The 15,478-nt window shown below is 41.2% G+C and overlaps 1 protein-coding gene across 3 annotated transcripts; it reads right to left on the minus strand.

Annotated features, from left to right (window-relative positions):
* Positions 1-9,970: 9,970 nt before the first annotated feature.
* LOC129731284 (protein transport protein Sec24C) lies at positions 9,971-15,113 on the minus strand. 3 transcript variants are annotated; one of them, XM_055691149.1, is made up of 10 exons: positions 14,957-15,113; positions 14,683-14,802; positions 13,943-14,623; positions 12,670-13,515; positions 12,324-12,612; positions 12,100-12,260; positions 11,873-12,041; positions 11,221-11,817; positions 10,961-11,154; positions 9,971-10,893 (listed from the first exon to the last, which is right to left on the minus strand). In XM_055691149.1, exons 2-10 carry the CDS (start codon positions 14,782-14,784, stop codon positions 10,750-10,752), a joined length of 3,183 nt encoding a protein of 1,060 aa, XP_055547124.1. In that variant the 5' UTR covers positions 14,785-14,802; positions 14,957-15,113; the 3' UTR covers positions 9,971-10,749. The 3 variants fall into 3 exon arrangements, with proteins under 3 accessions (XP_055547124.1, XP_055547122.1, XP_055547123.1); XM_055691147.1 differs by having other exon boundaries at positions 12,670-13,518; XM_055691148.1 differs by having other exon boundaries at positions 12,670-13,518; positions 14,683-14,816; positions 14,957-15,103.
* Positions 15,114-15,478: the final 365 nt, after the last annotated feature.

Consider the following 15,478-nt stretch of genomic DNA (forward strand, 5'->3'; position numbering starts at 1 on the left):
GCGGAAACCTGGCAGAGAAATCCCAGAATCAATGCCTCGCAAATAAGTAACGTTACAACAAACTCCGAGGAAGAGAACAATTCTCCAAACTACGAATCAGCAGTCATATACTGTTTAAAGTTTGCCAGCTGGAATGTTCGAGGGTGCTCAACAGAGGACAAAAAACAAGAGCTAGATGATATCTTCGTACAGCAAGGAATAAAATTAGCTGGCGTACAAGAAACAAGGCTGTCTGAATGCACCTTCGCAACGAAAAATTTTATATGGTACAATGTGAACGATAACAAGAACTCACGCCCTAGAGAAGGAGGTGGTGTAGCCCTGGCGGTTCATAAAAGCATCCATAAAGATGGACAATTCAAGAAAGTCAGCTCGAATACTTGTTCATATATATGCAACGCGATGAAAGAAAGCATTCTGTTCATTACCACATATGTAAGACCGGTAACGAAGGAAGTCAACGGTGAATTTGCGATTGTAATAAAGTATGTAACAGGACTTCCTGATAGTTTACGGAATCGAGTAATTCTTATAGGAGACTTCAATGCTCACATAGGCAGCCAGGGTATAGCCGAAGACGACAGAACGGTTATCGGGACAAATCTACTACACTAGCATTCGAACTTGAACGGTTTAGAATTAAAAAACTTATTGCATTGTTTGCATCTTAAAGATTATCTCACCTTCTCCAAATCGAAGTCGGTGAAAACCACATGGTGCAATAAGAAGAGCGAGTCACAAATTGATCACATAGCCATGAGCGTCATGCCTTTTCTCAAATGCCCGGATATCAAAGCCTTCTTCCATCCACATAGAGCTAGCGATCATAAAGTCATTATTGGAATAATCAAAATAAAGAATGATTACTCAACAACATCGAACAGAAACGCTTCCACGCCCTATCCGACTAAGAGAGGTAGAGTTAATGTAGAATCCCTGAAGATCGAGGAGGATCGGCAAAGATATCAGGAAGTACTAGACAAAAAATTGAGTACACAAGACTCCGGCAGAAACATCGACGAAAAATGGTCCAATTTAGCGAGCGCAGTGATGTCTGCAGCAACCGAAGCACTACCCAAACCCACCTCTCCTCTGACCCCAAGAAGAGAAACAGCTAGCAAACGCTACGTGAAAATACACCAGCAGCTCACTAATGATCGTTCCAACCCAACACTGAAAAAACAATGCGAGGAAGCTCGCAGGGAAAAAGCGCAGGCATTCCAAAAACACTTCGAGGAGAAGGTGCAGCGATTTCTAGAGGATACCAAGAATGAGAATAGGATCGGTAGAATGAACAAAATGTTTCGCTTTATTAAGAGTCGCCGCCGCAAAAAAGCAAGTAAAAAAGCCAAGTACATACATATCAGAAAATGGGAACCCAAACTAAATGAACAAAAAACGGAGAGTACCATAGAATTTTTCACCCGAATCCGGCGATAATGAAACTGATCAGGAACCAACAAGAATGGAAGTATCTCGCATTTTGGCAAGCATGAAAAATAACACCGCGCCTGGTACAGATGGAATCCACGCTGAATTACTTGAACAGGGCACTGAAAAATTGGTTGATCAGCTCCTGAGTATTATGAAAGAAGTTTTCAGCACTAACGAAGTTCCGAAGGATTGGACTATCACTCTACAAATACCAATTCCGAAAACGCTTAGCCCAAAAGAGACGAGAGACTACCGTTGTATCACTCTATGTGCAGTGGCATACAAAGTGTACGCCAAAATTCTCCTGGAAAGACTCGAACGTCAACTACCACCATTTCCTTCTTACCAAATGGCTTTTCAGAGAAAGAAAAGCGCCTCGGACCAGATCTTTGTCTTGAGAAGAATATTGGATTAGAGGTGGAAGAAAGGAAAACTCACCATTGTAGTGTCCCTAGATTTAAAGCAAGCTGTTGACTGTATCGATATCTCCAAGACAGCACCTATACTCTCCGGAATGGGTGTATTTAACTTCCTAATCAAACGGATATTGAAGGCGTGTCTCACTGAAAAAATATCTATCCAATGGTTCGGGCAACGAACGCAAACCATTGAGAAAAACCGTGGCATTAAACAAGGGTGTCCAATCAGCCCTATCCTGTTTATTCTAATTCTACACAGCGTGTGATCATCCTTGAAGGAATTCGTACCGGAACTATCGCTAGGTGAAGCTGAACAAATTATCTTGCCAATAATCCTCGCATACGCGGACGACCTCTTGTTTCTGTGCGATTCAGCAGAAGACGTTGAAAAAATTATTAGCCTTCTAGAACCTCTTCTTGCATCTGTAGGTCCAGAAATCAACAAAGAAAAATTGAAAGTACTTATAAGAGACCCATCCATAACAAAGAATGTGGCTCCAGACAGCACATGCACGTTTGGGAGGTACAATTTAACGCTGGTCTCGAAACTCCGCTACCTCGGCGCCTATATAACGAGCAGTCTGTCTCGAGAAGAAACAACGTCAGAGAGAATATAAAAGGCCTACAAAGCCTTCTACAGCCTTTGCAGCTTTCTGAAAGACCACCCCCTTGAATGGAACACTATGAAACGGCTCTACCACTCTTTAGTTTCTCCTGTCGTAACATTCTCAATGGAAGCAGCCACAGTACTTAAGAGAAACAGAAATTCATTGCGACGAATGGAAAACACAATGCTTACGATTTTGAGAAACCTTAGCAAAATAGAAAACGACAAACAAAATAACACATCGGAGGCAATCGAGGACACCTCAGAACAGAGAAGCAGTTCACAGCATCTTGCAGAAACCCTTCTCGGAGGGAAAACTATAAATAATAAAATCCGGATTGCCAGGCTAAATTTGCTGGGACATGTTCTTAGAAGAGGCCCAGGTGAAATAGTGACCAAAGCACTAAAATACAGAGTGCCAGGTAACAAAAAAATCGGTCGACCTTGTTTTACTTGGAAAACTAGCGTGCGTCAAGATTTAGAACGATCCGGGTTATCACTAGACTTCTGGAAAGACATAGCTGCCGACAGAGAGAGATATAAACAAACCACACGCAGTCTCCTTGATAAAATGGTTGAGTCCGGATACGAGGAAAGCGACGATGCCTTGTCGGAGGATAGTAGCGACACTGATCTCCGTCAATCAGAGTTTGAAGGATTCTCGGATGAGGAACCGGGAATGATTGGGTTTTTGTCGGATTCCCTAAACGAGGATTTGTAAAAGAGCCCACAATAGTAGCAATATTCAATGCCAAGACACCAGACTTCACTCCTATTAACGAGGATTACATATCATGGTAAAAACAACAACATACAGGTATTTTTTTTTTTTTTGTATTAAAATTATATTTAAAACTTTTGATTGATCTATATTATAATTATATGCACAAATACATACTCACATACACGAAAAGATACACTCACAAATATCAATCCGCAGAGATCCTTACCCTCCTCTATCCCGGCAGTTAATTGATTAATTGTGACTCAGGGATCTTGCTAAGATGCTACTTTAACAGGACAGTATGTTTGCAACTTGCCCAGGGTTACTATAGTCAGTTACACAGAATTTAATTGACCAGCTGGTTACTGATGCTGTGATGCCAACCCTATCATCACTGGTGTAGCATGAATGGTGCCTCAAAACACCAGTGACCTGGCCCCTGGCCCCCTTCTATACCTCACAAATACAAATACAAACTAACGCGGTTGGTCGAAGCGACGATTGATCGAGTGGTGTGTGTACTTCGTGTATTGGGGGCACTTTTGAGCCCTTTCGAAACCCGAAGAGGTTTAAAGTAAAGTTCTGGTCTCTTGTGTCTACTGTTGAACATTGCCCTGGAAGGTGTCATTAGAAGAGCGGGGATTAACACGAGCGGCACCATATTCCAAAAGTCGGTTCAACTGTTTGACCTCGTCGACGATATCGACATTGTGGCTCGGACTTTTGTGAAGATGGCGGAAACGTATATCGAACTAAAGGCTGAAGCCAAACGGATTGGACTGGTTCGCAATGCATCGGAGACAAACCCGGTCGACATTGTTACGTAACATTATATAGATTGTTACGTAACAGTGTTACGATGTTATGTTAGTTTAACGTTAACTGGAAGTATGTGGAAGGTTTCTATTTCCCGCTTTTTTACATAACATTGTAACATTACAATGTTACATTGGGGTAAAATAACTGTAACATTGTAGTTATATTGAAGCAATGTAACCTTATGTAACATTATTATTTTTGTTACGTAACAATACTTATATTGATGTTATGTTTATGTAACTATTATGTAAATTAATAGATTATTTCCTGCTTTTAATGTAACATTATACAGGCCCTGTCCGATTTTGGCAACACGTCCAAATTGAAATTTTTTATGATGCCTACCGGAGCCAATTCAATTCAAGAGCCAATTATATAGCCAATCCGAACAGTGTTGTCCAATGCCTACCGGACTGAAGCGAAAATACAATTCAACGCTTGGATGGTTGCTGGTGGCAACACGTCCAAAGTTTTTATGTTGCCAAAATTGAGCCGTGCCAAAAACGAAACGTGCCAAAATCGAACAGGGCCTGTATATAAATTTTGTTGAGTTTTTAATCATTTCTGCAAAATACTAAAACATAGACATGTCAGACCAAATCAATAACCTTTAGTACCTAATTGAATTAACCCTTCATAAGGCAGTGGCAACTATATTGCCACCAACAAATTTCGTTTTTTTTGCTTCATAATTACGAGTTATGATCAGTGATCTGAAATAAACAATAAAATTCAATGACATTTTTTTAGCCTCGGCCCGTTAAAGGGTTAGGTAAACTTTTCGGCGGTCTAAATAGGCGATTTTAAAATGAAAAACCACTTCTCTTAAAAATTCGCGAGAATTCCGAAAACCGCGTAAGTAAAAAAAAAATCGTGTAAAAAGACCGTGAATATTCTTTATACTACACTACTTATTCCCTTGTATATTTTAATTGTTCCTGTGGCCTTGTTTCACTGCCGACTACCGACTGGCAATGAACATCCATCGCGAGAGGGATAGATCTAAAACCTAAGAGTATTACACACGATTTCACTTAGCTGTTCAGTTTCATTCGTTTAGGGTGAAGTCCCGGTTAGTGAAAGTTGGCACTCGAGGTGCACCAACAGAACTATCTTGCGACTATTTGCATGTCGCATCACCAGCAGCAACTAAAGCCACGTTGGTAATTGGCGCAAGCGAAATGGAGAATGCACTATGCTTGGGATGGGAATACTATCAGTAACTACTTATAGTTATAAGTAAGGAAAAATATCGTTAACTATTAGTTAAGTTTTGAGCAAATAAGCTATGATTTAACTTCTTGCACTGAAAAATCCGCGACAAATGAATTTTCTCATTGATGTTTATCATGGTGGTTATTTTCTTTTTGTTGCAATTGAGTGCTATTTACCTATATAGATTCGAACATGTTTTGTATATGAAAATAACGAGAATAAAACGGCTTTGATTCAAATTCTGATCAATAATTACTAATAAATAGAAAGGTAAACTGTCTCAACACTAACTGTCACTTTTTTCAACACCTGTTGATTTCTACAAGTGGTCCTACAGAATTATTGAGGAAGGCGAGAGTTTCGAAAAAATCTGATTTATCTAATTCTAGAAAAAAAGCGTGCGATATGTCTTGACGTTTAGTGATTGGAATGGCAGTTTCAATAGTAACTATCATAGACCACAATTTTGGCGCGAGAATGTAAAGCCTCAAAATAACAAATAAAGTAAACAAAAACAAAATTACAAATGAGGAAAACGTAAAAAGAGACGCCAACTTTTTAGAATTATTGAGAGTGCAAAATGATACGTTCTTCTCGGGAAAAATATTGGAGGGGCAAAAAATGCCTTGCCTGGGTTGAGAACTGTAAAGGAACAAAATAGTATATAATAATCATACTTTTGATTACATTAACTATAATAGTTCGATTTTTATTCTGAAGTGTTCGAAGTTGGAATGTTCGAAGATTTAAAACGGTAAATCCATTTCAAACTTCTTCCCAAGGTGCGGAGAGAAGCTTTCCAGCATTTTTTTTTTATTTTTTTCAAATGAATTATTTAAAAGAAAACAATTATACAAGTAACCCCGGAGCCGGAACCAACAACCAGACCCGCACGATACTCTCAGGGCCCGAGACAACTCAATATGCCAGTCTGTAATATCTCGGCCCAGCACACGGGAATGGCATCGCTGTCAACTACCATATATACATTTGACGCGTTAACAACATCACTGGCACTGGCACCCAAAAAATGGTCAGTTTACCCTTATCTTATGTTGGATCGGGCAAACCGTCTAAATGTTGACTGCAATTATTGATAGCATATCAGACAGTTTTGAACAATTTCTTAAGGTTTTTACATGGTATGTGATATTCTAAGTGATATTTAGTACATTAATTGTGTCCCAAAAACAAAGTGAAGCAAGCTGTGACAGCAGAGAAAGTAGTTTTGGGATAAACGGTACAGAAATAGATGTTCGTAACGCTTGAAGGCTACCATACCATACCCTTGGCCCAGCAGCGGAACATATTGCATATGCTGCTTACCTACGGCAATGGAAAACCATCAAAAAACAAACCATCCTAGCTTAAGTTAGATTTAATTTTAGCTCGTAGTCGGCAGCGAGGATAAAAAATTTGCTTGTAGTTATTAAGATACTTTAGAGAGTAAGAAATCAGATATAATTGGCGCCGTTAAACATTATTTTTGTATTTGTGCCGTGTCAAATAAATATTAGAAAAAAATTATACAAGCAAACAATATTGAGGAGAGCTAGACATGAGAATTGATCCTGCGTGCTGACCTTACTGAGCTCCGTTTTCAATCGCCATATTGCTGAGAAGCTTCTCTCCGCCCTTTGAGAAGATGTTTGAAATGGATATATATTGCGGTAGCCTGTAGCGTCTCAGCTGAAGTCAAACTTCTTCCGGTTTGTCGTTTATACGTTCACATTCCGAAATCTCAGACCACGAGAAAAAGTGCTCATAACCTAAAGTGGCCAGACGTCCCTCGTTTCGCGGAACAGTCACGCGTTTAAACAAATTGTCCCGCTTAGAAATACGTCCCGCGAAATGTCCTACGTTCATCAAAAGTGTCCCGCACGCTTTTGAGATATCTCGCGGTTTCAACAAAACAAAACTAACGGATGTTACATTTTTTTCACTGGGATAACGTTCCTCTCTGACAAGCATCATTCTACTTATCATAGTGTCTCTTTACGTCTATATAACCGCCAAATAACAGGTGTGTATGATACGGTAACCAGCGGTATTCGGCAGCTTCGAATGTTTTTATTGTATAGTAAGGTTTTTACACGGTTGCTTTCTAAAAAATGGTATAAGATATCGACTTCGTTCCAATCACGTTTTCCGTTTTAGGACAAAGATTTCAATACCGAAAATTTGTTATATTGCATTTTGGTCTTTGGACTGACCACCACCATATTCAATCAAAATTCGCACGTTTTGGGACGGTTCTCTACGTTCTTTTTTCAACTCAATTTTGTCTTTTTTACGCGGTTCCATACAAATTTGGAACGTATCCCCGCGTAAAGAAACCTGACTGTGTTTACTATACTTTAAATTTCAAATACAGTATTGATGCGCTTGAAATGGAACACCAACATTACAATGTTACTAATAATTGAGATAAATGTTACGTTACATTTTGATTACCATGAAATGTGCATAATTAATAACAATTGCAACGTAACAATTACATAACCAAACGGATATTTCGTTACATTACAGGTAAAGCATTTTTGTTACATTGTGTGTACGTTAAATACTGTTACATAACAATGTTACCATTTTTTTAGTAACAGTTATGTTGTAATTAGATAACTTTGTAACGTAACAATGTTACTTCTGTGTTCTGTGTCAATGTTGACCGGGAAGTACTTGAAAGGAAGGGGTTCACGAAAAGACAGCTCTATGCTTTCTCTTCGAATTCAAGTTGGCGGTGATGAAATCGAGGTGATCGATGAATTCATGTATCTGTGCTCACTGGTAACTGCAGACAACGATATCAGCAGAGAAGTTCATCGGCGCCTTATGGCAGGAAATCGTGCATACTTTGGTCTCCGGAGGACGCTCCGATCAAGTAGAATTCATCGCACCATCTACAATACGCTGATCAAACCGGTTGTCTTATACGGGAGGAGACATGGACAATGCTTGTGGAGGACGAACGCACCCTTGCGGTCTTTGAGCGGAAGGTGTTGCGTACCATCTTCGGTGGACTGCAGATGGAGAACGGAACGTGCAGAAGGAGAATAAACCACGAACTGCAGGAGCTGCTGGGGGAGCCATCTATCGTCCACACCCAGGTTGCATATTCAATTTTAGAGTGTCAAATTCATTCAATCGGTCGCGTGCCGATAATCCGCTCCACAAGTACAATTTCGAAACATGCTGTACGACATACTTGCAGTCCTAAAGTAATGCTACGAGTTTGTCAAAGAAAGCTGTGCTCTAACTCTTATGCCTAAAGTGTGAGAGCCCATATTCGGTGGAGTGTTCAGCCAATATACCGAATGTTGACTGAATATTGCGCTGATTATGGGCTCTCACACTTCAGGTAAAGAGTTAGAGCATTGCACTATTCGACAAACTTGTAGTACTACTTAGAGATTACAAGTTTGTCATACATCGTTGCCCTTGTGGAACAAGTTATCGGTACGCGGCAAAAAAGCACGTCAAAATTGAATATGCAACCTTGGTCCACACCGCTAAAATTAGCAGGTTACGGTGGGCTGGGCATGTCGTAAGGATGTCTGACGACAGCCCGGTGGTTCTTGAAACTAATCCGTCAGGGACGAGACGAAGAGGTGCACAGTGGGTAAGGTGGATCGATCAGGTGGCGGACGACCTACAGACCCTACGCAGACTGCAAAGCTGGCGGACTGCAGCCATGGACTGAGTGGAATGGAGACGACTCTTACGTACAGCAAAGGCCACTCCACAACTTGAAACTGTTTGGTTAGTATGAAAATGGCAACCGACTTGCTTGCAGTAAATATCGAGCTATTACACGCCTGAATTCTGCGTATAAGATTCACTTCCGCATCCTGTTTTTTAGACTGAAACCATTGCAGGATGTTTTTGTTGAAGAGTACCAGTTTGGTTTCCGGGAAGGGCGATTTTCAACGGACCAAATGTTCCTGAAGTCAAATGCTTGACAAGTTTAAAGAAGTAAACTTGCAGAATTATCATCTGTTTATAGACTTCGATGCGGCATATGACTCAGTTAAGCGCAGCGAGTTATTGTAGATTATGCTTGAACACGATTCCCCAACATTCGTGCTACCTTTGACGGTTTTTCATCATGCCTCTGGTTAGCGGGCGTAATTTCAGACCCGTTCGTGAATTTGAACAAAGTTACGGGCTCTCGAGTCTGTTGTTGAACATAGCCTTGAAGCGTGCAGTACGAAGAGCGGACGTGAAAAGAAGCGGTTTTATTATCGCGAATCTCATAACTCCTTGGCTTTGCGGATGATATTGATACTATCGGTATTCGTCGCAAAGCAGTTTAAGTGGCATTCGTGCCTTTTAGGAGGGAAGCTCCGAGAATTGGACCACCAACAAAACAAAGTAGGTTCTTGCGGAAAACTTGAGAATGAAGTGTGGCGCAGCCGCATAAACCACGAGTTGTACCAAGTATAAAATACGGCAAACTACAGTGGACCGGTCACGTGGCATGAATGTCTGAGGAGCGGCCAGCGAAGATAGTACTCAGCAGAAAGCCCAACAGAGCCCGTCGACGGGGATAGACCACGTACTAGGTGAATGTGTGGTGTGGCTGAGGACGCCTGATCGGCGGCCGGTAGAGGCGGTCAGAGAAGAATAGCCCAAGATTGAGTGACGTGGAGACGTATTCTGGATTCAGCAGAGGTTACTTCACCTGTCTTATCGTGGAATTCGTTGATGGAAAGTTTTTTTAGTATAAAGCAAAAACTTCAAGCGACAGTACCGTTTATATTAATAAATTTCATATATTTTTGCTATTTTGCTTCATCTTTTGAGGGTGCTGACAGTTTCAGTGCAAATATTATTACCGACACGTGCATGCCTGCAACAACGCCACATACACCCTGTTGAAAAATTTCCCTCAAATATGATTCATTGTAATAACAGATGTAAATCGGTTTGTTTTTCTTTTAAGAATTTAATTGATTCATTACACATTCAATATAAACACCTAAGCAAAACGTCCCGCTAGTACAGATTTCTTATGCGTTATTACTAGGTATTCTCGCACAGATTATTGTTAAATATATATATTTCTAAATTGGAAAATAATCGTAAAGTAATAAAAAATAATAATTGTGTATAATTTGAAACAGTTACAATTATTACCACTTTCCCATGAACGCTTTACGATATCGCAATACTCTGGTACGATTTTGAGAGATGCTCCTGTCAGCTGCTGCTGATCCTTTGAGGTGACCATGGCGACACTGGCTAGCTTGTACTGAGCCATCATCATCCTCTTCGTCTTCCTCCTGGATGGTTTCATTCTCGTCATCTCCATCATCACTTGGTGGTCGCTGTGGGTAGTGTCTGTAGATCGCCTGTTGATTTCCATTGTTATCGCTACTTCTAGTCACATGCCGCTGGCATTGTGCATTATTCTTACTATTGTTGTTCGTTGACCGCGTAGTACAATTTGCATTGGTAGTGGAACCGCAACTGTTGTTATTGTTACCGTTAAACTTGAAGCGACTACTAAAACTCTGCTCAGAGCAATCCAGCTAGCTAAGTAATGTTCGAATCTCTTTGTGCATGTGACAGAGGAAATCCACGTAGCTAGCAGAACCATCAGTCATGCCACGATCTTCAACCAGGAAGTGACGTAGAACGTTTTCCAGTTTGTCTCGTTGCTTAACCAGGGTGAGCTAGTTAACAAAAACATGCAATTGATTAAAATATAACTGGTATAAATAAAATACAAATTTCACTAACCCTCATGTACCGATGTTTTGCGTTCTGTATACTGTCGACAATTCCTCGCACACGTTTGGAAAGCGGATTATCGAATACTGGTAAACCCGTACGATCGGTGTCAATTTGTTGCGTGCATTGGGCTCCAAACACAGATAGTGTGAACTCGGATGGCAGACCCAACCCAAGCCACATGAACATATGGACACCATTTTCTGAATGAAATTAGTTTTTATATGTTATTTATCTCCACGAAAAAAAAAAAAAATAATGCCAATTACCTAAGATATAAGCACCGTCCTCCATCATCTTGTCAGCAGTGCAGCGAATGAAAGCTGGAACATTCGTATCATCTGCCTTAACATCGTGAACCGGTATCAATCGCGGATAGAAGAATTGAACGGATGTCGGTAGATCCATGCTCATAACGAAATAAATCACGTATGATCGGTCATCCACAGTTAAATCGGAACCACCCGAAAAAGCATCATTTTTCAGTAAACACGAAATGTACAATGGCAGCAGCTTCATACACTCAGGTAGGATCAACTGTCCAGCCGAGGTTGGTGAAGCACAATTTTTCCGATAACAAGCCAAAATTTGCGCGGCTCGGTTGATGAGCGAATCTTTAATAGCTTTTGGAGAGTTTTCAAGCAATTTGAAGAGGCCTTGTTTCGCAAAGAATAGAATGGTCGTGTCCAAGTCGCAACTGCGGAACAAATCTGCCAGCTGGTTGCATGTCTTCAGACTGAGATTAAGAATACGCAAACGACGCTGCCCAGAACAGCTGGTATATAGGAGAGCCACCTGTATGAATACATTTTCATCGGTTAGCTTATCGTCATGCTTGATCTCAATCGCAACTGATTTGTCACAATCTGAAAAAAAATACGGTTCTATGAAATTTGAACAAAATTTGAGTCAGTGGCTTACCAATGCTAGCAATTTCCATGTCGGTAGTATTAGACATGAAAAAGTGTCCAAAGAAATCTGTTGGTCTTATTCCAGTGGATGTACGCACACGCATAACTGTATCAAAGGCGATAGGTCGCGAAACATTTTTAATTAGATCGTTCACTAGGCGTTGTCCATCGATGTCGGCCTAAAAATATTTGGTGCATTTAAAATAAAAGTGCCACGTTCCGCATTCGTTTAGCTACCTGGAAGTATGTGTACTTGTAGATTTCGCCACCAGTTAGTCGTGGTACTTGGCCAATAGTGGCTAGATCTATGTATGAATTGTTGAAAACAAAAAGATCTACGGATACTCCGACTCCTACGCATTCCTGTCCGAGCATGTTATAAACGGTTGATTGCGGAGCTGTGAAAAATTAACCAGCAATAAGGATTAGTATATCAACTCAGAATCATAAAAACAACTTACTCAGCACCGTCTTTTCCTTATCCGTTCCTAAGAGTTTGCGATCATCGCGTGATTTTAACTTTCCTGGTGCTTCTGCAGTTGGTAGCGAAGAATGGAACACGTATAGCTTACCGGCTACTTCCGAAGCTTTTAAAGCTTCAAGACCCGCTTGCAGCGCAGGTAGCAAAATAGTTTCCGTTTCACGGGTATCCCCAAACATTTTGGGAATCTGTTCCATCAATGCATCAATCACGGCAGCCGATTCTTCAGGATCAACCAAAAAGCCGTCCAACAATGGCATGAACATCTCCTGTTGTGATAAAGCTAGTTATAACATGGTCTGTAATAATTATTAATAGTATACAACCTGAACGTCACCTACGACCATCATCTGAGGCTGAGCAAGGCTGCTCTTCACATTGTAGAAATGAACCGAGCTGTTGTAGGTGATAAAGCCTACTTTCATGGCGCTACGCGATTGACCTTCGTCGATAGGCAAATGTTTAATAATGTTTTTCATCTCCGAGCAAAGCAGCTGTACCAAACCTGATTTGACGTTATTATATGAAACATCAATCAGGAAGACCATCGCCGGTGGCTTGGTTGGTACATTGTTGCGACAGTAGTCCTTTGTCGCGACAAACTCATACGTTCCCAATACCAGTTCGGGGCGCTCATATTTATCCATGCGTTGACCAGTATGGTCAAGATGTTGAAAATACTCAGATGGTACATCTGTAGTCGCCTTGCACATCAAACACTGGAAGCGTCGACCACCATCAATGAACTGCATAAATGGACACATGTATGCCTTACAACGGATGCATCGAATGGGTCCCAATTCACCAAAGTTAACGATCGGTGGCGCCAGTTCTTTATCGGCTACGCGCGCAAATGGAGAAATAATGAGTGAAAATGGAACTGCACTCTGCTTCATCATGTCTGTGTTAACCGGTACGTTGTACATTGACGAACGTATGAAACGTGGACCAGAGTTGCCTTGGTCTTGAGTTACGAAGTCTGAAGTTACCAGAGGTGGCACTAAACCCGCTTGATTGGTAGCAAATACTCCCCCACAAATGCGCTGATTTTCATTGATCACTTGAATTGGATTAGGCATACTGTCCGGATCGAGGCGTTTCTGCTGTGGCGGAGACGGCATCCCACCTTGGGGATAACCAGGCATCTGATTGAATCCCTGTGGCCCGGGAGGCTGCTGAAAGTGTGCAATATTTTAAATAAGACATGTGAAAAAATAAAGATAACCAATGGCGCGGACTTTGCATGATTTTGTGATTGGTGTTTTTGTAAAAATCTGACAAATCTACATAATATAAGTGTGTTTGGCTGTAGAAGTAATCCAAATCTCTCCCTTCAACTCATGAAACAACTTTTTGAATAAATAAAAGTCGTTAGGATGTACATAGTTTTGACAAAGTACTACGTCTGTAAATTAGATAAAGGGGCAAAGCTCAAATTGAAACATGTGACCGTCACAAAATGTTGTCCAAGACTAAATACTACTGTAGTATATCATATATCAAATATATGTAGTATATCATATAACATATATCCCTTTCATTTTCCAACCAGGTTTTTGTACCAATATAAAACATTCAAGTACATAGACGAGTACTTACATTATACCCATGAGCATGGGGTGGGGGCAGATGGGGCGGACCCGCCATTTGGCCTGGTTGTGGATAACCAGGCATTCCACCAGTCGGTGGCATTGTTGGAGGCATAGATTGTCCAGGTGAGTACTGATTGGAAACACTACCTACAGGAGGCATTGGGGGCATTCCAGCTGGATTGGTGAAATGTTGCGGCTGTTGCGGTGGTGGTGCACCCGATTGTTGTTGATATTGTTGATTCGGTTGTGGTGCATATTGCTGTGACGGCGGTGCTTGTTGTTGTGGCATTGGCTGGTACGACTGTGTTGGCTGAGGCGGAAAAGATGGTGGGGCACCAGGTATTGCTTGCGCAGGATATCCCATAGGTGGCTGAGCTGGTCGGACGGCGGAGGCCGGTGGAAACTGGGCACGCGGTACACCAGGTGCCATAGAAGGTGCAGGAGGCATTCCTGGCTGAGCAAGCAAAGGCTGTTGGTGACCGTTTGAGAGTCCATAGTTTTGTCCAGGTTGTCTCGGTCCTGGTGGTGGACCATTCTGTGGCAGGGTTTGAGGTGGGAAGAACCCTCCAGAAGTTGGCGCTGTCATTGACGGGGGTCTACCAACCTCTGCTTGATTAGGGAATGGTGGACCACTTACATTTCCTTTTGGTGGCCCACCAAGTGACATATTTTGGAACTGATTGGGAAGCTGAAAATAATGCAAAATTATTTATTGTAATCAATTCAGTTGCCTGAACAAAAATATACATTTTGCGGGGTTCCGTTCACAGGTGGTGGTGGCACCTGGTTCATTGGGGCCTGTTGCCAACCTTGCGGGGGTTGTCCATATGAAGTCATTTGGGGATTCATTGCCAGCAACGATTCAATCTACAAGGATAAAACTACATTGAATTCATTTTTTGGCCTGTATCGTCTACAGCGATGACATGGAACTTTGTCAAAAGATACTCTTAAGAGACGTGACGAGTTGCAAAAATACATTATCGCCATGGTAATAGCTTAACCGAAGCCTGTAATTTACCTGAACTGTACTAAAGTATGTAACTAAACACTCTGCTGCTAGAAAGCACAGTTTTTAGCATAGTTTAAGAGCAATAAAGGTAAAAGAGCCTGCAATTTGCAACCGACTTTGCTTTACTTTCCACGTCAGACATGCACAAGAAAACAGAAAAATGTCAAATCAAATGACATTCACGACTATACACTCTACTAGAAAAATACCTAACATAACGGCATAAATACCTACTTTTAGATAAGATTAACTTTTAAAGTGCGGTATGCAGTTGAATATTAATTTTCCTAAAAAAATTTAGGCACTGAATCAGACAATGACATTATTTTCCTTGAGCGGTGCACAGCTGAAAAGGTATCATAAACGGAAAGAGACAATAAAGGTAATTTGGCGTGAATACTGCTAAATGTCACCTGTTCCGGTGCGGAATCATGAGCAGTGACATTTTAGGTGCAGAAAAGGCCAGGTAGTTGGTTGTTCGCTCGTCACATTTTCCCATAGTTCTGAGATGTTTTTAGCTTGCGGGGTGAA

This window comes from Wyeomyia smithii, chromosome 3 (assembly GCF_029784165.1).
Source record: "Wyeomyia smithii strain HCP4-BCI-WySm-NY-G18 chromosome 3, ASM2978416v1, whole genome shotgun sequence".
NCBI lineage: Eukaryota > Metazoa > Arthropoda > Insecta > Diptera > Culicidae > Wyeomyia > Wyeomyia smithii.